Source organism: Argopecten irradians, chromosome 4 (genome assembly GCF_041381155.1).
Source record: "Argopecten irradians isolate NY chromosome 4, Ai_NY, whole genome shotgun sequence".
Classification (NCBI taxonomy): domain Eukaryota; kingdom Metazoa; phylum Mollusca; class Bivalvia; order Pectinida; family Pectinidae; genus Argopecten; species Argopecten irradians.
The window spans coordinates 52,230,515-52,252,515 of NC_091137.1; the positions used below are offsets into that span (position 1 = coordinate 52,230,515).

At 35.0% G+C, this 22,001-nt stretch overlaps 2 protein-coding genes across 2 annotated transcripts in view; one reads left to right on the plus strand and one right to left on the minus strand.

The window, feature by feature from the left end:
• Window positions 1-22,001, plus strand: part of LOC138321984 (uncharacterized) — a 91,688-nt gene that overhangs the window by 20,248 nt on the left and 49,439 nt on the right. The window lies entirely within an intron of this gene.
• LOC138322020 (uncharacterized) lies at window positions 400-10,808 on the minus strand. The gene is made up of 12 exons (XM_069266077.1): window positions 10,672-10,808; window positions 10,310-10,378; window positions 9,897-9,982; window positions 7,449-7,544; window positions 5,961-6,059; window positions 5,319-5,606; window positions 4,525-4,660; window positions 3,797-4,010; window positions 2,066-2,916; window positions 1,394-1,511; window positions 734-916; window positions 400-438 (listed from the first exon to the last, which is right to left on the minus strand). Exons 1-12 carry the CDS (start codon window positions 10,731-10,733, stop codon window positions 400-402), a joined length of 2,241 nt encoding a protein of 746 aa, XP_069122178.1. The 5' UTR covers window positions 10,734-10,808.

The window sequence follows — 22,001 nt, forward strand, 5'->3', positions numbered from 1 at the left end:
ACGAGTTACATTGTATATACTAATCAGTATAGAAACTCACCGATAACAAGCAAAACGGAACCTAAAATCTAAACATAGGAAAAAAACTTTTGATACAAAATAGTAAAAGCAAAACCATACCGCTAATTATGCAGTCTCTCTTCCCTTATATGACAATTTGATTGTCATCGCATGTAGAGGGCCCAAGCCGCAGGAAACATTTTTTCCTGGAAACAGTTTCTTATCATTTATATTTTTCAGTGTCTATTTATATTTGGTAATTTCAAAATTCTTCACCAATTAACACCCCACAGGAAGACGGACACATTGAGATTGAATCGGTGAATGAATGAATATGTTCCGAGAAAGAGAGTGACAGAAAATTTAGTAGTATAACAGTTTTTAAATGTTTTTTTTTAATTAGCTATAGTTAAGTGAGAAAGAAAACGAGAATACAACCTATTGGCAAAATGAAAATAAAAGAATGTATATAAAATGATAATATGAAAAATAAACACAAATATACGATAAAGAAATATGACATAAACAGATAAATACAAGACATTAACAACACAATTTAACAAATAATAATCTAACTGTATTAAAGATTAAATACCTCTTGGGTTATATTTCATTTATATTCAAAAACATTATTTTGTCCATGGCAATGACTACTCTTCATTATTGATTATATGTTTTGACTACGCTATCTATAGATGCATGATGAGCCAGTTCTGAGAACAACAAAAATTACCTGAAATCGTGCGATTGAACTTAACATTGCAGAGTTGAAAACTTCGATGTCGATATTTGTAACTTGTGTTTGAAGTTCATCCTTTGGCACTTTGAACCAGCAGTTGTTGATCTCAAATTGGTGATAGAAATAGTAGCATTCGCCGTCAGAAGAACAGTCTCCTTCCTGTAGACTAGGCTTTGTCTATATGGATTAAAGTAGACATTCGATATGGGATATTTCTTGGTACTAATTATTATATCATTTTGATCTACTGGAGTTACTTCCCATTTTTTCGTTTTTTCAGTGAAACAATAGAAAGTAACTCTGCTAGACCAGAAAGTTATTTTTCATACATTATTGCCAAACTTTTGTCATTTGTGTGACTCACGTTAACATTCGTCCATATAATTCCTTTACATTTTCCTGTTTTAAAATCATTTTTTGAGTTCAGATAACACTGTTTATTATTGTTTGACTATTGCTTATTCAGATAGCATTTATCATTATTGTTTGTTAGTTTATTTAGATAAAACTATTTGTTATAGTTTTGATCGCTGCTTATTTCAACTGAAATGCTAAAATATAATAAAACGTTACAGAATACAATAATGAAAACGTCAAAGGAATGGAATTTGTAGACGGCTATGATGTAAATTAAACTGATGATATGATCCTTACATCGGTGACATTTCCACTTTCACTTCCAGATTGAAACAATTCCTCTGAATCATTAGCGATAATTTTCCATTTGATCATACGAATTCCACTATGCTTGTCGGACGCCAATATTGAAACCCTAAAATATTAAACAATGGCGTTATACATTATAAACAAGCTTCTTCAAGCTTTTTGCCACATTAATTTTCTTGTTCATTGGCCTTTGATGTAAACAATCAATTATAGAAAGACCACACACAAGTTACTAGCTGGATAACGGGAAAGAACTATTGCGTATTTTTTGTGTGAAAACTGGGGTGTACCGTATGAGATTTTTTTTCTATTTCACCCCATGGTAAAGACACTTTGAGACACAAAGTGGTGCACAGACAGCAGGGTAAGGGGAACAGAATCATTCATCCACTTAGGGGTAAGACAGAAAAGCTCAACTCTCAGGAAAAGACCTTTAAGCTGCCAAACGCTCGACAAAGCCTCGTGTTTGACAATTTAAGTTGGGTTAATCGAGATTATCCCACCTCACCCCAAAAGAGTAAACGATTGTATTATTCTAAACGGGTGATGGTGCTTTTTGTGACAATAATTTCCTTATTCATGCTCTTGGTTTAATAAACTAGGCGTTTATAAACAAACAATTTATAGAGTACGAACAAACTATTTAACTATATAACTCACCGACTCGAGAACGGAAAAGAACCATTGTGAATGTTTTTGTGAAAGACTGGTTGTTCTATGACGGGCGGGGATGAGTCGGCATGCAACAGGATAGAGTCGGTGGCATTGTTGTTTACAGCATCGAACGCACGCACCCATATACGTATGGAGTCGCCGTCCTGTCGCGGGATGTTGATGGAGGTGCGTTCGGTTAGGTATGCAGGCACGTTTTGCCATCCATGGTTTGGGGCCTGTGTTATAGTCGTACCTCCATCTTTGTCGCGTTTATAAGTTGTCTGTACACGTACTATTCCATGTATGTTGTCAATGGGCTGCATCATACGATCTCCCTCATTGTCGTCAAGACCCGGTTTTACAATGCGATCTAGAATTCCATTGTACACATTCGCTTTATACGGGGACACTCGTGTTAGAAGTTTCAATCTCACATGATCATTGTTGACGAAATGATTGGCCCAGCTTACCTGAATAGGCTGACCTAGAGTACTTTCGTTTTGCAGTGTGGAAATCCATAGATGTTTTTCTCCAACCGACCCAGGTATGGTCATTTTGTTATCATTTATAGAGACATGTGAGGAATCGTCGAACAGAAAAAGTCGTCTTGCGTACTTAAAGTTGCTCGCCTTATCCGCTACCTCTAGTAGAATACTATACATGCCGATTCCATTCGGTGCGTAAACAGGAAATGGCTCAGTTACATTCACCTGTATAGTAGAGAAAGAGTGGTTTGTGTTTGGTTCAGTTAGTTCCCCTGTCCTGCTATCTGACCCCAGCTTGTACACATAAATCGTGTACTTGTTGACACCAGAAAGATCGTCTATCCAGCCGTCCCAACTGATGGTGACTGGCTCCTGTTAAATGAAACAAATATATATATTCTTTATGTCATTGTGGCTGTTTATCTGGTTCCAACTGGTCCTAAGCTTTGTGATTAAAGCGTTGTCACCACAGTATAAAGATTATTAAACAGGACAAGAGCGATGTATAAGAAAATATTTTGAGGAATTCTTGGTATTTTATTCTGAGTTTTAACATTGCCGATACAGTTGGTGCCATTTTACGACAAATGTCGTAAGCTGACGGAAAGTATTACAGCACGTCATTCAAATTGACTTATTTAAAGATTAACTTGAATAGATGTTTTTATGTTATGGAGATATAACCCAAAAATCTGAGTGTAGTCTAAATAAACCGCGAAATTATAATTTAATTTATTAAAGATAATTTCTTCAATACTCAAAATTGATTTTTGGACTCTTTTGTCTATGAAATCATTGCGCAATCATCTCAGCCAATTAGAAGCAACGTCACAAACGGGGACGCCATTTTTTCCCTTTATGGGCTTATAAAGTAATTTTTAAGCCAATGAAAATGCTCGTAACAAGCAAAATTTAATTATTTTATGATAATTTAAAATTTTGACGATTCGATAGGTAATTTCCTAACTTATTTTGCGGTTCATTTCAGACTTTGTTTACACTTCCTAAAATGTATTGTAATTGATGTTCATACGAGATTATAATTCAATTTTGATATATCTGACCAGGATTTAATCTATTTTCACATTTGTAGTCTATACGCACATTATAGTTGGTCCATACGTTTTGAGCGTTTGCGGAATTGCTGTTTCTTTTGTAAAGAAATGGTGTAGTGAAATATTTCATCGTTTGTTGTGTGTAGATTTAGGATCAAAATAAAAACATTATTGGAGCTGGGCATTGCCAACCCTACCTTACTGATGTCTTTAGAGAGGTGTAGTGGGGGTTCGTGGTGGGAACAGCTGTTGTTTTCACTACAGTGTCTAGGGACATGGAAGTCGAACATGTACTGCATCTGTTTTGTAGCTGTCCTCCCTGCATACTGTTCAGTCCTGTACAGGCGATTGGTGTTTTGGTTCAATATGTGTCTGATTCCACCATTCTTTGCAGTAACTGAGACAGTCAAACTAGAAAAGAGCATCACCACCATTACAGTTTACGTAACAAATGTAATGAAATAGATGTAGGCTTTATACTTTTATGAAATATGAATTATCATTTGATGGTATGATAATTTATATTTTAAAAAAAGTACAGTAACAAAACTGTTCTGGTTATTTTAGCAATTTTACGAAAGCTACATTATTCCACTCTTTTACTATTAAACTGAAGGATAAGTATGTGATAAATTGAAAGGAAATCTCTGTTGGTTGTCTGATTGACGAAATTTTTTTTTTCTTTCCTTTTTTTAGTTTAGCCATGACATAGTCCAGACTCAATGATCATGAAAGAATCTTAAACTTAAGTTTTGACTTAGCCAATCCTTAATGATGTAACTTTTTGTAAAGTCTAAAATGAAGAGAGTTTTGGACTAGAGTCTGTTTCCTGATCAAGAGGGCTGGGCTGGATATTTAGTGGCAATGATAGCTCCCAGGAGAATCGAATATGACAGAAGGGTTTTCAATATCACAGAACACATACTTATCCCCATGTTCCAATAACCAGTCAAAATTTGTGTCGGTGTGGTTGCAGACCATTCTATGGGCTAGTGTTGTGGATGCAGGGTAGCCGGAACAGGTGTAGGATTTCGGTGTTTTCCTGTATGTCACAGTGTCACCTATAAAGTAGAACATTGGCTTAATTTTGGTATGGAAAGTAGAATATTAAAATATGTGAAACGGAGTAGTATCCCTTTTACTATTTGTATATTAGAGTTGTCTCCCCTGACATAATTGATGGAAATCAATATACACTATCTAAATTAATTATGCATCAATTTATTTTGAATGTATATAAATGATAATATATCTAAAACTAATGTGAAAGTGGTGAAAGTTTGTGTTCAAAATTAGAATAATCAATTTAAATATATAAATTGGTGTGAAAGTCCTTCTTTGAAAAGTAAAAATTGTTATTTACATGTCTATTGAATAAAATAAAATTTTGGAAAGGATAGTATTCATGGCATTTGATTGATCTAGGGGTTAAGTATTTGTTGTTACGGCTTGTATTTCTGGAGCGTAATGCCATACATTTTGCAAACTATACTGAAGTCACAGTCACAAGGGCAGATCACTGTATACTATACAAAGACAGAATGACTGATATTACATGTTGTAGTCCTTCATCAAATGACAAGGCATGCTTTCTATATATCTATATTGGTATTTTAGGTTTATTCCTGTTTTATGGGGGTGTTATTGTTTTCCTATAACATCGCCAAATATACAGCGAGAAAGAAAGAAAAAAAAGATAAATTATTGCAATGTAAATACCTGGGCGTGTTATTTTATTCAGGGTCAGCTGTATCCTAGCGTCCACTATACCAAACACATAATCCTGGATATATCGTCTGTCAGGTAAACTTTGTATATAGGGGGAGTAGTCAGCTTCAAAGTTAACATTCACCACGTTGTAGTCATTCTTATTGACCCAAATCATATCTATTTTGTTGTTGTCCGGAGAAGAGGAATCTGTCACAAACCGGTACAATTCCTTCCCGGAAGATCGTTCTTCATTGAGAAGAAAAGCGGTACTTTTCAACATTGTAGGAGGGTGTTGAACTATAGTTAAGAAGAAATAAATAACTTTCTAATACTAGTATTGATGAAACAGTATATAGAAGAACCTTACTGAATTTCAACTCATAATTAATATAACGGTGACTATTGAATAAATAAATCGTAATTAAGAATATTCAGTTGTACTATAAATTGTTTGTACAATTATACATTTTGTGATCGTCGGGTAGAATATCCCTTATCATTTATATGTTTGAAATGAGTCTTAACCTAACATCAAAATATTTTTATAATACATATGTAAAGTTATGCTTCAGTATACTTCATCATATGTATTGATAAAGAGGCAAAGCTATTTTGTCTACAAAAACGATGTGCATGAAATTGTCAAATTACTTGTTAAGCATCTTTGTCCAGCAAATCCGTCTTGACATCGACAGTTATCCGGGTAGGAGCATATTCCTGGAAAGCAGGGTTTCAGGTAGGAGCAGGTTACTGAAAGATAAGTTAGAGACCATATATGCTTATTCATCACAGTTACTTCCCTTTTTCCATTCGTCAGTAGTGAAACTAAGGGAAGTAACTCTGGTGGAATAGAATGGAGAAAATATAACAAAAGTGTAGTTATTATAATACAAAGTAGAAAGAATTGATGTAAACAAATATCTAACTAGTTCCTGATATAACCCTTCCATTTCTTTTCGTTATGTTAAAACTATTATTAATATGCTGATGGAATATGTTCCAAAACTTGAATAAAACTTAAAACTTGAATGCAATTATTCGGGATTTATATTGATTGTAATTTTGTTCTTTAGGCGACTTCCACGAACCATATATTATACGTTCATAGTGATCAGTGGTCGCTCTTGACTCTTGACTCAATCACTCTTGACATGTGTCCATGTGTTAGGGATTCTTCCACACTGTTAAGCATTCACAATTGCAGTTCCCATTTCTATGTACTATGCCCATAACATGTATGATTTAAATAAACATGGATAAGATATATTACATATGTTCAGGATGGCAGAGAGCACAGCCAATGTAATCATAAGAAAGCAAACGAGGTTTAGAATGTGTCATCATTGATACGTTTTAAAATTATCCCAATATACATTAATTTCATTTCGAAGATAGAATAGAGACGCAACGTACATCAAATTATACAATTTACATTCCTAGTATATTGTTTTTGAATTTTTGCAAAAATAAAGATAAAAATTTTCTTTGTTAAATAATAATATTTCTCCCATACCAACACGTGTAATACTGGCTGGTCCAGGGCAATACACCCATGTCGCCTGAAGCTGTATTGCATGGCTTCCCATGCAATAAAGCCTCGTGATGTCACAGCGTCAAAAAGTTACTATTTTCTCGTTGCAATTTAATTTTTTTCAGAAAGTTGGCCAGATTTACTTTAAAAGATACAAAAAACTGAATTTGCGTTGAAAATATTACGCATATCGTTGAATATATTACGCATATTTTCATGTATGGAGAATTGACTCGCAGTCTCGTTTTTTTCGAATTTGTTTCAAAATGGCGGGAAATTATTAGTAAAATTTTTTACAATAGTAAAATTGTAATAAAACGTCGAAGTATGAGAGAAAAATACTCTCTCATACTTTGATAATGAAGGATAGGGATATTCTACCCTCGGGATCACAAAATGTAAAAAAAAAACTCGTCAAGCCTGGGGTTTTACAACATTTTGTGACCCTCGGGTAGAATATCCCTATCCTTCATATCTACATATTAAAGAGTCTTATAGTATTATTATTATTCAATACAAACTGAATAGATTACATTAACTGCAAATGTCTACATATCAATACACAATTCGTCAATCAAGCAAGTTTGTAGACGATAGCGGACACTTACTTTGTTGACATCTACTTCCAGTAGTTCCCTGCAAACACTGGCAATTATTCGGAGAAACGCATCGTCCGTTGTTTTCACATATAGGTGAACAGATGGCTGCAATGTTGAATCAAAATTACAATATTTGAAATTTAATGACGCGTTTTATTTATGTGTATGCATACAAATACCTAACTGATTATATTTAAATTGAGTATATTTGCTATTCCACCTCCTAACGTTATAACATATACTATCTCATTTTTTATGTTTCAAAAAAATCATTTTAGTAAGATTTGACATTCAAAATATACATTACACAGTCATTTTATTTCTTAATTCAATCTTTAAGATAATCATAAGAAAGGTTAACAAGACTTTTAAAAGATGTGTATGATGCTAAGAGTCGATGGCAACGTGTCTCCTTTCAGAGTTCTGGTTTAAATGTCTGTATCATCTCTATGAATAAATGAATAGAGGATATTCCTTGTTTCTTGATGAATACCAGTTTTATTTCATCGGGTGAGGTGGAAACTTTGATATTTTTCAGTTGTGCTTCGCACTCGTGATATAAAAAATATCAAAGTTTGTACCTCAGGAGATGAAATATTACTGGTATTCATCAAGAAACAAGGAATATTCTATGTATTACATAGGGGTTACACAACGAGTGGTTGTTGGATATGGAATTTATTCCACACGAGTGAGTTATTTTATAAAAGTTACGAAAGACACGAGCTTTAGCGAGTGTCTTTTGTAACTTTTAAAAAATAACTCACTCGTGTGGAATAAATTCCATATCCAACAACCACGAGTCGTGTGACCCTGTTACTACCACAATTATATCCGCTTTTAGCCGATAGAAATACGACAAGGATAAGTATGCTATCCAACAGCAGTTTTGGCGGTAAGCGGCGATCACAGCATATCATGACGTTAATCGATTATTGATGACGTTAACAAATGATGACACGACACTGAGAAAGACGTAGTTCGGTCAAAGTTCATCGTGTCAGCCAATCAGAATGCGTACAGAGTTTATACCACGTGTGGTATAAACAAATTGTTAATCAACAGCTGCATCGTTTATTTCATACCCTTAGAGTTGAATAACACCGCCTATTGTGGTAGAAATATGTTTTCTCGCTTCCATTTCCAGAAGACCATCACAACTAGTTTCGCCAAGGTTATTCCGTCATTGTATTTTACAAGAGTTTTTTTGTCCTTGCGATTATTATGTCGTATTTTTGTGAACATAACAAAATTTACGATGGCCGAAGACGGCCAGGCACATTTGAATTATTTTTTACACCTTTCTGTACCACGGTACACGTTTGCCTGGTACACAATCGAAGCATTTTTTATTCGTTTCTGTACCGCGGTACACTTTTGTCTGGTACACAATCGAAGCATTTTTTATTCGTTTCTGTACCACGGTACACTTTTGTCTGGTACACAAACGAAGCATTTTTTACACGTTTCTGTACCACGTTATGTTTTGTGTTACATATTTTTTCTTCTTTTTTTGTCCCGTTAGCCGAAGGCGGCCAGGCACATTTGAATTATTTTTTACACCTTTCTGTACCACGGTACACTTTTGTCTGGTACACAATCGAAGCATTTTTTACCCGTTTCTGTACCACGGTACACTTTCGTCTAGTACACGAATGAAGCATTTTTTACACGTTTCTGTACCATGGTACACTTTTGTGTGGCCGAGAGCGGTCGCTGATTGCTAATGACCCCAAGGGTGAACAGAGCTATTAATTTTCCGATTAAACCCCAATAAGTTGACGCCGAGGTATTTGGTAATCTTCGCTTGGAATGTAACAAGGTAAATGCCCCTTTAAAAGTGTACCATGACCGCTTTCGGCAGCAGCACAGTACAGAAACATACAAAATATATGTAACGTAAAAGTGTACCACAAAAGTATACCGTGGTACAGAAACGTGTAAAAAATGCTTCGCTTGTGTACCAGACAAAAGTGAACCGTAAAAACCATAAAACCTTATATTTCACAGCGAAAAATGTAATAATTTATTTTGATTTGCCCTCGTTTAATCAATTGTATTAATACAGTTTATGTCAATGTTTCATTCATTTTTAGAATATCGACGGATGTTCATACATGAAAGATATATATCCAAATGCAAAGTAACTATTTTTCTCATTTACTATTATAATACATCATGCTTTTCTTAATATAAGAGGAAATAGAAAATTATTGATTGAGTTTTCCATATTATCAATTACTTTATTTTACCAGGCAACCATAATCAACATTTTACGACTGCAAGTATGTCACTTTCAAAGTTATTGAATGCTTATATCTTGTATAACAAATTGTCGAGGTTATTAAACTGGTTCATATAAAGGTAGTTTTTTAAAAGAAATAAAACTATTTAAACAAAATTGTTTGAATATTCGCCTATACATTGTTAAAGCAAACTTTAAACCCATGTACGTACGTGTATTACACCCAGCTCCCTTGTATCCTGGACAACAGCGATATCTAGTCTCCGACCTATATCTGGTCACGTACTTGTGATGCCAACTATATTATAAAAATAAAATATTTCTTTATCAGAAAATCTAAACTTTGGGAACTAAAATAGGGTTTGACTAACATTTATAAAACTATTTTTACAAAACACAATCCTAATAATATCGATATTGTGTAAATAAATATTAGGTGACGCTTGAATAACGAATAACCGTCTAACTTTACTTTACCCAGTCAGAAGTAAAGTTAGACAGTTATTCGTTATTCGAATAACGAATAACGAATAATTGTCCAACTTTACCTTGCTTAAATAACTGAGCATTTCAAATTTACATTACAATATACGGCGTACATGTAAACGATTCAATTTATACATACCACCATCCCGCTCGAAAGCTACATATCCTTGTCCGATAGGGTGCCATAACCGTATATGAGCAAACACTTCTGTAAATGTACAAACGCCATCATTTATCATTCCATATTTCCATCAAACCATCTATTATTGAAGTCACCAAACTATATGGTTTACATAAATGTCAGTATTTTTCTTTTCTAAAATCCAAATGAAGAGTGATGTTTCTGTTTCTACTCAAATGCAAGAAATGCGCTTCATTTATATTCCTTAATATATAATAGAAAAAACCCAGCTACATTGTATATTGATATATCTATATTGGTCAATGTGGATAAAAGAGTAAAATATATAAATACATGTGTAAATAAAAAATAAAGCATACCCATCGCATATCCCTACAAATAATGCTGTAGTGACTACGGCGAATATAAATGTTTTATCCATTTCGTTTTTGCGCAAACTATATCATGCATTGCGCCCAAGTTCAGTTTATATACCCGTTAGATTGCCAAATTTTATCTTGCAGGTTTACAATGCGCATGTCGGCTGTTACTTCCGCAATAGCAGATCGGAGGGCAAGAGATTAAGTAAACAATATACACCAATTGAAAGCAAAACATGTTTCTGGTGTTATATTTTCCATTTGTCATTTGTGGAAATACCCTCTAGTCCGTTATTTAAGCGGGTCAATGACCCTGAGTACAAGACCCCTCCGGGCCATCGAAATTAATTAGTATAAGTTATATAACTTGTTTCGCAATCGTTGTAAAATAAATAGAAATTAATAATAAAGACGAGACACATACATTTAGCGGTTTTAAACTTTTACTATCAGGGTACATTTGAGTGAACCATATCTCAATAATTCAAGGATCCACTTTTCGCTATCAAAGCATGGCCCTCGCGACGATATTAACAGTTTATACGGTGTGCTATTTAGATTTATTTTATAAAGACGTTATATTTGCTCAAGTAAAACAAATTAAAACAAACACTGTCTTCGCTGTCTATATACCGGTTATCAGAATAATTTTGCTGATTTGCAATTTTGACTGAAACCGACACAATCATATAATAGTTACCTATTTTTGCGGACCAATTTTTTTTTCAAACGAAACAAGATCTTCAAAATCGCGGAATTATTATTAAGCATATACCTACTGTATAAAGTATGTTACCACCTCAAGTAGGTACATCGTAATCGAGTGCACTCCTGGTGATGGTTACATGACATGGTTTATAATAGAAAGACTAATACACGAGTGTCGGTTTGGTATCATGCTATGCCATTCTATTTTGATAATCGGATACTTGATGAGAAAACATTATGTGAAACATTATGTGAAACATAGGGTTTAATGGTGAAAATATATGTGATATTTTTCACCCGAGTGAAAATATCACCATTGATAGTTTCACTCAATATTGACCAATCGGAACACAATGGAAATATCGTTAAAAAACCAAAACTACAATGTTTCCTGCATACATTTTGTAATTCCTACCGTTGCAATTAGTGTTATTTATCAAGAAAAAAAAAGAAATATCATCTATATCTTCCCACAATCGATGCCCTACCACAATATTAAATAAAAACGAAAACAACTTCCTTGTAGATTTCCATTTATACAACCTTTCGTTCATATATGGAAAAGCCTACCTAGTGTTACAAAATAAGTATTGGAGGTATATGTAGTCAGAGATGTGCTGGTGGTAACGGCTATACAATTTTGGATACATACTGTAGATAAACTTTTTGGCTGTGATTTATTTTGCGAACTTATCTGATAAATTCCCGAAAGCTTTTTTGCTTAAATTTATATCGTCCACTTTTCTTGCACAAATAAATTCAAAACTTTTTCCGTTCAATTTCCAATCCGCGAACATATGTTTAAACGGAAATCGCCAAATGTATTAACCGCGAAAAAAACCCTGATTTACAGTATAGTGTCCCTTTAGATGAATAATTAGTTGAATTAATTTTACTTTTTTGTGAAGTACAAAAAATAATAATGTGATGCTACGTGCGATATATTTATTTCATATTTAAATCAAGTTCTGGAGGCTACAGGGTATTTCCCTTCTGTTTTCTGTAAAACACATACATGTACTTCATTGTTGGGAGTTATCACTCTTCAAATAAATTCAAGTTTAGAGGAGATGAGAAATCCCTCTGTCAGTTCGATAAAAACGTACTTTGACATCGAGTAGTTTTTTATAAATGAACACCTTATCCCAGTATAATCCATACTGCATTTAGACGAAATCTACCTCATTGTATAATGCAACAGTAGAGTACGCTAAACCCTTTGTCTGAACTCATCCACCCCTGAAGACAAATTTACGCTCTTCTTATTCAAAGATAAGAACAGTCCATTATGTTTCAGGGGGTAATGAGTTAAGATACCTAATCACGCTGCACGTTTCCCCCACTTGGAAATATTGACCAATCTTTAACAGGTTTTAAAATACTTCTACTTCCTAGTTAGAATGAACTAGCATAAGATATTTCATGCTAGTTATCACAAGATTTAGTGCATCTGGTCTCTCGAAGAAACATGCCATTATAATAACAATATATTATTGTTATTATAGGTTATTTGTCATGATAAACCGTATGTATTATTGCTTTCACAAAAGGATTTCAAATAACAAAAAATGTCACGAAGGCAAGTAAACTCTATAAACAATATAAAAACAAAACACGATATGCGTCAAATATGTAATTTTTGAAAATAAACAAAAACAATGTTTTAGATGAATAGGTATCGAACAGCAATGGACCATGGACTGGCCCGCAGCTTCTTCATACTGGAATCTTATAAAACACATCTAGGATGTTCGTCAGAGAAAGATTCAGAGGCGGACCGTTCAATTGCCAAATCCTGAAAAGGAAACCACCCTAGAAGAATGATGTGACCATCCGTATAATTATCTCTAGCTTCAGCAGGCGTTGGCGTGACGTCATTCAGGCCAGAGGAGGTCAAGCAGGTACTGATAACCGAATGATCACTCCTGAATGAAATTGACTGTTAAGTTCCATACGTACTTTCACTTTGAAATTAAAGGTATGCCTTGCTGTATGCATGTGGTTTGATAAATGTACCATTTTCTGGTAGAGGAATAATTTTAAATCAATAAATGTGATACTTTTGGCAATAAATTATTATAAAAATCATATTCAAACTGTTTGGTTGAAAATGCATCATGCTCAGTGATCCTTAACTCATTTTATTGAGTATACATTAACCAGTTAGCATATAAAAAGGTCACAGCGAAGACATCCTATTTCACTTGTGTACGTTATCATCCAATACCAACGTCAACATTCGACGGGGATAAAAAGTGATGTGTACGTTTATCATGACCCTAATACTAAGCACTTAATCTGAAAACATTAAGACAACCATCATGATTTGTTTGTTAGGTTTTGAACGCTAAGTAACAAACACGGACGTAAAGGAATACGTGGGAATTAATTATCTTCCTACCTGAACTCTGTAACGTTCGTTGTGAGTCGTGTTGTTGCAGTTAGAGTATCCATATATGAATATCGAATTCTAGATCTTGCCAAGAGCAAGGCAAAGTTGGACAGTTATTCGTTATTCGTTATTCGAATAACGAATAACTGTCTAACTTACTTCTGGCCGGGTAAAGTAAAGTAAGACAGTAATTCGTTATTCAAGCGTCACCTGTTTTGACGGATGCAGCGAAATTATATATAGCCATTTTTTTGTTTAATTATTTGGAATAACTGTAATCTTTCAGAGTTTTCACGTAAATATCTAAAGCACAGATCTTTATAAGCCATCTGAGAGTTTTACTGACGATAATGATTTATTTTACTGATATCATATCTTCAGTTGCGCTCATATTTATTTACCTTTTATCTCCGATGCATCAGAGGTGAAAAATAAGAATTTAACACTTATATATTTCATTTGAAGCATATTACTAACTCGGGGAACGAGCCCTGAGCTTCAGGTCGGAAACCGGATCTTCGGGTCAAATAACATATATTACATACATTATCAACCGTATAAGGTCCCAGACAGTGGGAAGACGTGTTCGTGTATGACTTTTGAAGGTGGCTGCCATCTCAGTGGTTCCCATGGAACATTCCATAGCAATCTTATCAGGATTGAAAGCGGAATGAACCTTCAGCACTCTGGGGGAGAGTGGATCCCCTTACCAAAAACCCCATCTTATATACATAATCAGCCGTATACGGCTCAAGCAGTGGGAAGACGTGCTCGTGCAAAACTTTTGAAGGTGGCCGCCATTTTGATGGTTCCCATGGAACATTCCATAGCAATATCATTAGGATTGAAAGCGGACGAACCTTCAGCACTCTGGGGGAGAGTGGATCCCCTTACCAAAATACCCGTCTTATATACATTATCAACCGTATACGGTCCTAGGCAGTGGGAAGACGTGCTCGTGCACGACATTTGAAGGTGGCTGCCATCTTGGTGGTCCACATGGAACATTTCTGGGGGAGAGTGGATCCCCTTACCAAAAACTCCATCTTATATACATTATCAGCCGTATGCGGTCCCAGGCAGTGGGAAGACGTGCTCGTGCACGGCTTTTGAAGGTGGGTGCCATCTTGGTGGTTCCCATGGAACATTCCATAGCAATCTTATTAGGATTGAAAGGGGAACGAACCTTCACCACTCTGGGGGAGAGTGGATCCCCTTACCAAAAACCCATCTTATATACATAATCAGCCGCATACGGCCCAAGCAGTGGGAAGACGTGCTCGTGTAGACCATTGAAAGTGGCTGCCAACTCAGTGGTGCCAATAGAAAAATCCATAGCAATCTTATTCAGATTGAACTCGGAACGAGACCTGAGCTCCAGGTCGGAAACTGTAATTCCGGGTCAAATAACACATATTTTATAAGTTAAAAGTGGTATACGGTCCAAGGCAGTTGGACGATGTGCAAGACTTTTGAAATGGCTGTCATCTCAGTGGTTCCCATGAACCATTCCATAGCAATCTTATAAGGATTGAAATGGGAATGCGCCTTTAGCTCTAGGTGGGAGAGAGGGTACCCAGACAAAAAACACATATTGTATACATTACCAGCCGTATACGTATATAGCAATATTAGGATTGAAAGGGGAATGAGCTTTGAGCTTATGTTATATTATTATTATATATTATGTTATAAGATATTTTGCAGTTTACTTATTACTACATGCTATGACATAATACAATTTTCACATCATCGCAAAATTTTGAACCCATTCAACTCATAAAATCAAGTTTTAGGACTGCAGTACTTTCAGCACTTTGATTATATCTATACCCATACATGCAAACGGATGTGTTGCTTTTAAACATTAATATTGAGTTTTTACTTTTATTTGAAATGCTGGAGCCAAAACGTTTTGTTGAACTTTTATGTTGAACTTCTCTACTACCTTGTGAGTATTGTCCTATTTAAAGTAATCAATACCAAAGTATTTACTGATGAATATCCAACAAGTTATAATTTTTAATCATTGTGTTATTGACGTAGTAGAAAAGTCGTCGACGGTGTACTTGTGATTTTGATAGCCATTCCATGCAAAATTCAATTATTAGTGGTTTTATCATTCTATAACGATGACACATCCGGATACATAGTTCCAATCCGGACAACAGTATCCTAAAACTTTGCTATTTTCAAACATGGATCTTTCCATGAAGTTAAAGTTAGCGCTAGTATATGTGTACATTATTTCAATACTTATATGAAGTTTTTCTTTGAGCAGAAAATATCCTACTTCAATCTAGGTTGAAAAATTCAATAAATGCTTTCCTTTGTTTTAAAAGAGTAAAAGTGCAATCCATTAAAAAGGTTCAATCTAAATGTGTGTGCATCAGTTTATGTGTGTGTCTGTTTACGTGTACACATTAGTGTGTGGGCGTTTGTATGTAACTCGAGTAGGTAGGTGAGATTTCGCGCGTCAATGTATGAGTTATATTGAGTATGTTAATATCATTATAAATTAAGCAAAAGGTAATTTTAGTGGCAAAAACAAACGAAAATGAAAGAAACAAGGACGTAAGGAAATGATTTTTGCTTAAAAATGTAAGAAGGAGGAAACAAAAGGGTTTTATTTTGAAATAAATATCGAAGTACTGAAAGTACTGCAAGCTTGATGCATGTGATAATAATTTATTTGCATGCATTAGGAAAATAAAACATAATATATGTAAATACCCATATTATAAGCAAAAGGTCTCCCCAGACATTTCATTTCTATAGTCATAATTCCCTGTAATATACCTCGTGGTTATTTTAATTATTTATCATTTTCTATGAAATGGTTAACTACTGTTATCATGGTAAAATCTCAAATTCAGTGAACTTTTTTCATCTATTTCTATATGTTTTGTTACATGATCGTGTTAACATTACTATCAACATGTATTTTTGCAGGCTAAATATATGAAAAGGCAGCTTTGCCAAAACTACAGACAGACAATTAGATTATATCTCATTAATATTATATTTAATTCATCTCTCTCCCTGTCTCTCCCTGTCTCTCTCTGTCTCTCTCTCTCTCTCTCTCTCCTCCTCCTCTCTATAGAGTCCATAATAATGATAATTCTGAAATAGGTTCACGGCATCGTTAAACTAAGAATTTAATTGATAATAATCAGCAAACTTTTACTACATTTTTTTTAAACATTTTACAGATCCTTCACCTGCTTAGATTTATAAAGATATACTACAATAATTCCCATATTCAAAGGTTAATTTTGGAAAATATCTGAAATTATCGAAGCACTTCTGATAATCTGATCTTTTTTCTGTTTAACTCAATCATTTCTTTTTTAATTTTGTAATTTATATTGAAAACCGACGGCTTTTTTCGGGGTGCAATTACTTATTTTTAACATTTTCATGTTGAAGCAAAATTAGAAGCTCAATCTTTTCATTGGTGAGTAAATTAACTTTTGTAACTGAATAAAAACACTTATCCGTCTGCCGCTGTTTTTTATAGCAAAAAATTGTCATTTGTCAGCGGTGGAGCATCTTTAAAGAAATGTATCGGATGTCCAATGTGTATTATAATCAACCGAGATTATGTAATTTAGATGCATGAATCACCAGTGGACATAGATTGCATTTATATATAAACATACATTTAGAGAGTAAGGTCAATATATTAGGTGGAGCTGAATAATCTATACACAAGTTGTGTATTCTACACAGAGCAGCCATAGAAGTCAGGAATTAGGTGGCTTGCTATAGAAAGTGAAACATGGAGTAGGTCATAAGTGATCACAAACCTAAAAATACCAAGAGGCCCATGACCTTATATCTTTATATTGAAGTAAAATTAGAAGCTCGAACTGTTCAATAATGGTAATGGTGTACAGTGATGGTGATTGGTGGCGGATTATGTCAGTTTTAGACGTGGATACAAGTCTTTATTATGTTACATGTTGCAGATATTAACGATAGACCCACTGAATTTACATCATTAAAATTACAATATCAGTGCATGTAAACATCTTTTCCAATGCCTCCCTAAATGTCATACAACAAAATGTAGAAGATGTGTTTTAAATTCCGCTGATATTTCTGTGTCGATAGCTATCAACTTATAAACTTATCTGTATTTTTTTTCAATGTGCTTCACTAACCACAAACCAATTTAGACGGAGTACGGTTAAAACGGCCATAACGGTCCTAGTTTATACGCAGAAGCGGTGGGTAAGGGGGAGGCAAATGTCTGTTTGCTCAAATTCTAAGACTGAAATGTTTTTAACCGTTTTACGTACTTCATTTTAGAAAAGTTTCCGCTGCGCGGCGCATTTCCTAAAACGTTTAAGAACTTAATGTTCAAACCTTTAATAGTAAAAATTTAAAATCATCAAAATGCATCGTAAATCTCATCTCAGTCTTTCTAAATCGTAATATTTTTTCCCGAGTGAGACCTCTGGACCCACCAAACACCACCCACCTTCGGCGCTCGCAAAATCTTAAAATGCATCTTAAAACTCATCTCAGCCATTCTAAATCGCAACTTTTTTGGTCCGGGGAGACCCCAGGAGAGACCCACGGTAAGACCCCCGGACCTCCAAAATACCTAAATAATCGCGCTTCCGGCGCTCGCACGCCAAGATGGTCAATTTTGCCGATTTGTGTACTCATTAATTTCCTGTGAGCGATGCCACTGTCTATAGATGTGTTCAATGATCATATGTACTGGTATATTAAAAACGTAATGTGAAAAAAGTATATAAAGTATATATGGTTGTGTATTGAATTAATAATAATTAAAATAATTACCTTATAATTAGGTAAACACTGACCAAGGCTAATTAATCTTGCAATGACGCCTGTCAATCAGGTTCAGATTAAGATTCTTTATTTGCTTCAGTTTTGCAACGACTGACGTTTTCAGATATGTATGAAATTATTTCCAGCAAAAAGCATCTGTGGATGGAAAAATAAAGTTATAGATTTCGAATGAAATATTATTGTGTTCGAACGATTTTGTCTCATGTCCGTTCCTAGTCATATGGCAAAATGTACACGAACAGTAACGTGCCAAAAGTCTTCGTAATTTTTTTCCCTATATATTCTATGTATTTTTACATTTTTTCTTTGATTTTTCCTGATCTCATATATTGGCGAATATTAATCAGTTTTGGCATACTTGTAGAAATTATCTACACTTTCAGCTCATAATATTTATTTATTTTTTTGTGCACCACTTGAACGTCATTTCCTTCCTTGTTCTTAAAATGGCAACGAAAAAGTTTTGGGTGGTATTGAAATACGGTTTTCTCTAAAAGTGCATAAAGGAAAATTATGCAAATATTATTAGCTGAAAGAGTAGATAAGTTTCTACAAGTATGCCAAATTTGATTAAAATCCGCGCCTAGATGAGATAGGAAAAAATCTAAGAAAAAATGTAAAACATAGAATGTATAGGAAAAACTACATGTATAGCTACAAATTGGGACCAATTTCACGACATTTTGTGTCCAATTTGATAATTCGTTGATGTAATAATAATTTATCAGAAATAAAAGAATACATAATTAAACATACTTTTATAACTGTGTCAATATCTTCATCCTTTTCATGTCAAAGTGGAAAAAAAATTCTACAAATGTTTTTGAGATTAGAGAAAATATATTGCTTATATATCACAGCATAATACAATGTTAAGGCTAATTAACTCGCATGTCATCAATTTGATACAAGTAGCAGAAACATATGTATATATATATGTTTCTGCAAGTAGGTACATGTAGGTAATATACAGTATCATCTGGGTCAAGGCTGGACATTGCGGACCATTGAACTACGACGCACTAACAGCCTTACTCGGGGCAGGACACACCCACCGTCACCAAGGTGATTACGTAATAGACTATACCAAGCCATCGCCGAATTCACTCACACAACATACACAACATAAAATGCCCTTTGACTGTGTTGATTCTTTATCTCCATTCATATTAGTGATAGCCCAGATTTAAAGTGTCAAAATTTAATATTTATCGGGATGGATTTTGTATCTAAAAATGTATCTATCTATCTATCTATCTATGTATCTATCTATCTATCTTGAGATTAGTAATATAAAAAAAACAGCGGAATACACCTTCGCCCGTATCCACATCCATAACGCGTACGCTGGACACACTTGGCCTATAATGTCATACATTAAATAAGAAAATGCCATTTAACATTAATTTGATTATGTAATTATGAATTCATTATAGTCAATTTTTTCGAAATATCTAGCTATTATATAGACATCCTGTAATAAACGATGATTACCTCTGTGGGTTCATGTGCTGTTTATTTCAAACATAGTAACGTACAGCAGCCCATCAAAGATGGCTGGGGTGGAAAGTATGGTCTTCAAGGGAGATAACTCTAATGTACAACTCAATGAAGCTATCGGTGCGATCGTTTTACAATACTTATTACAATTCTCCCCCTTGGTTAATAATCTGTTATATGAGATATATAAACTGATTATTCTTTACCATGTTTAATTTAATCAAATTAAATCTTACTTTCAACCAAGTCCAATGTATTCAATGTTTGTATATTTCACAATTCACTTTTCAGTACCATAGTTAGAAGTATTAATGATGACTAGATTTCTCACTGAAACTATGAACATCTATGCAGAAATAATACATTGATGCCAGCATGAATAGTTCAATTTTAGAAGTAAAAGCACCTCAATTCAACTAGTTGGATAATTGTCTCAACTATTTGCTAAATCTTAATGACTACTAGAATCAATGGTTACCACTTGACTTGTAGAATATAGAGATTGCTAGGGGATGTATTTCTGCTCGTATTAACATGCAAATGCAATAGGTCCATATTTGACAACATTATCAAGATGTTTTGAACGGTTAGGCAAACTTGCGTTCCATCGCTGGTTGGACGGTTTACTATGGGACTGTCTCTATTCACGATCGCTCGGACACTTTGTTCCGGAGTAGGTGGGATTGTCGTGACTCTGTTTGACCGGCGATCTGTCGCAGGTGTTACAGATATCGGTGTGACCAACAGGTTCATTCGAAACCACGGATGGTTCGAACTCATGATCCACTTCTGGAATCTCGGCTGAGCTTGTGTTCCACTCTCCGTAGTCTGTTCGTTTTCGCACATGATCGATGGGACGTCTGATCGTGTGTCCTTCATTTATGGTCACTGTATAAGAAACTGGACCTGTTTTAGCCTCAATCTTCCCTGGTAACCACTTAGGACCTTTTGCGAAATTCTTAACATAAACCTTGTCCCCAGGTTGCAGTGTATGTGTTCGATCTTTCGACGACTTGTCGTGATACATCTTTGGTTTACTCTGCCGTTCTGTATCCTTTAGTTTTAAGTCTGGCCGTACCCTATCGAGTTTGGTTCGAATCCGACGTCCCATCAGTAACTCACAGGAAACCACTGCGGTGGTTGTTTGTGGTGTTACTCTGTAAGTCAACAGAAATCGAGCTAATTTCTGTTCTACATTCCCCTCGGACTGTTTGCGAATTCCATCCTTGATTGTTTGCACGGCTCGCTCAGCAATTCCATTTGATGCTGGATGATAAGGAGCACTCCTGACATGCTGAATACCATTTTGCTTCATGAAGTGTTTGAACTCGTCACTAGTGAAGCTAGGGCCATTATCTGATACGATCATCTCGGATAGTCCATGTGTGCTGAATGTCACCTTGAGTTTCTCTATTGTCGCTGATGACGTAGAGCTGTTCATAACATGAGCTTCAATCCATTTCGAGTGAGCATCTATGATCACCAAGATCATCTTGTTCATGAACGGTCCCGCATAGTCTATATGTAATCTGGACCATGGACGACTAGGCCATTCCCAGGGATGCAATGGTGCCTCAGGCGGGGGTTTCCTGTGTAATTGACAAACAGAACAACTCCCTACTGTCCCTTCCAGATCTGAATCTAGTCCTGGTCACCACACATATCCTCGGGCGAGATTTTGTATCCTGTTCTCTCCAGGATGTCCCTCATGCAGACTCTGAAGCATGGTTGGTTGACCCTTCAGGGGTATGATTACTCTACTCCCCTGAGTATACATCCGTCTTGAATACTGAGCTCTGACCGGACCTTGAAATAGGGTGTGATTAACTGGTCGGGACTCTTAGCTGGCCAACCTGATTGCACCAAGTTTCACACTCTGGACAAGACTGGGTCTTGATCTCTC

Coding starts and splice junctions, on each gene's coding strand:
- LOC138322020 (XM_069266077.1), bottom strand. CDS start 10,733: ATGGATAAAACATTTATATTCGCCGTAGTCACTACAGCATTATTTGTA. Junction 10,379..10,671: donor TTTGTAGGGATATGCGATGG/GTATGCTTTATT, acceptor GTACATTTACAG/AAGTGTTTGCTCATATACGG. Junction 4,661..5,318: donor GAATAAAATAACACGCCCAG/GTATTTACATTG, acceptor TCTACTTTATAG/GTGACACTGTGACATACAGG.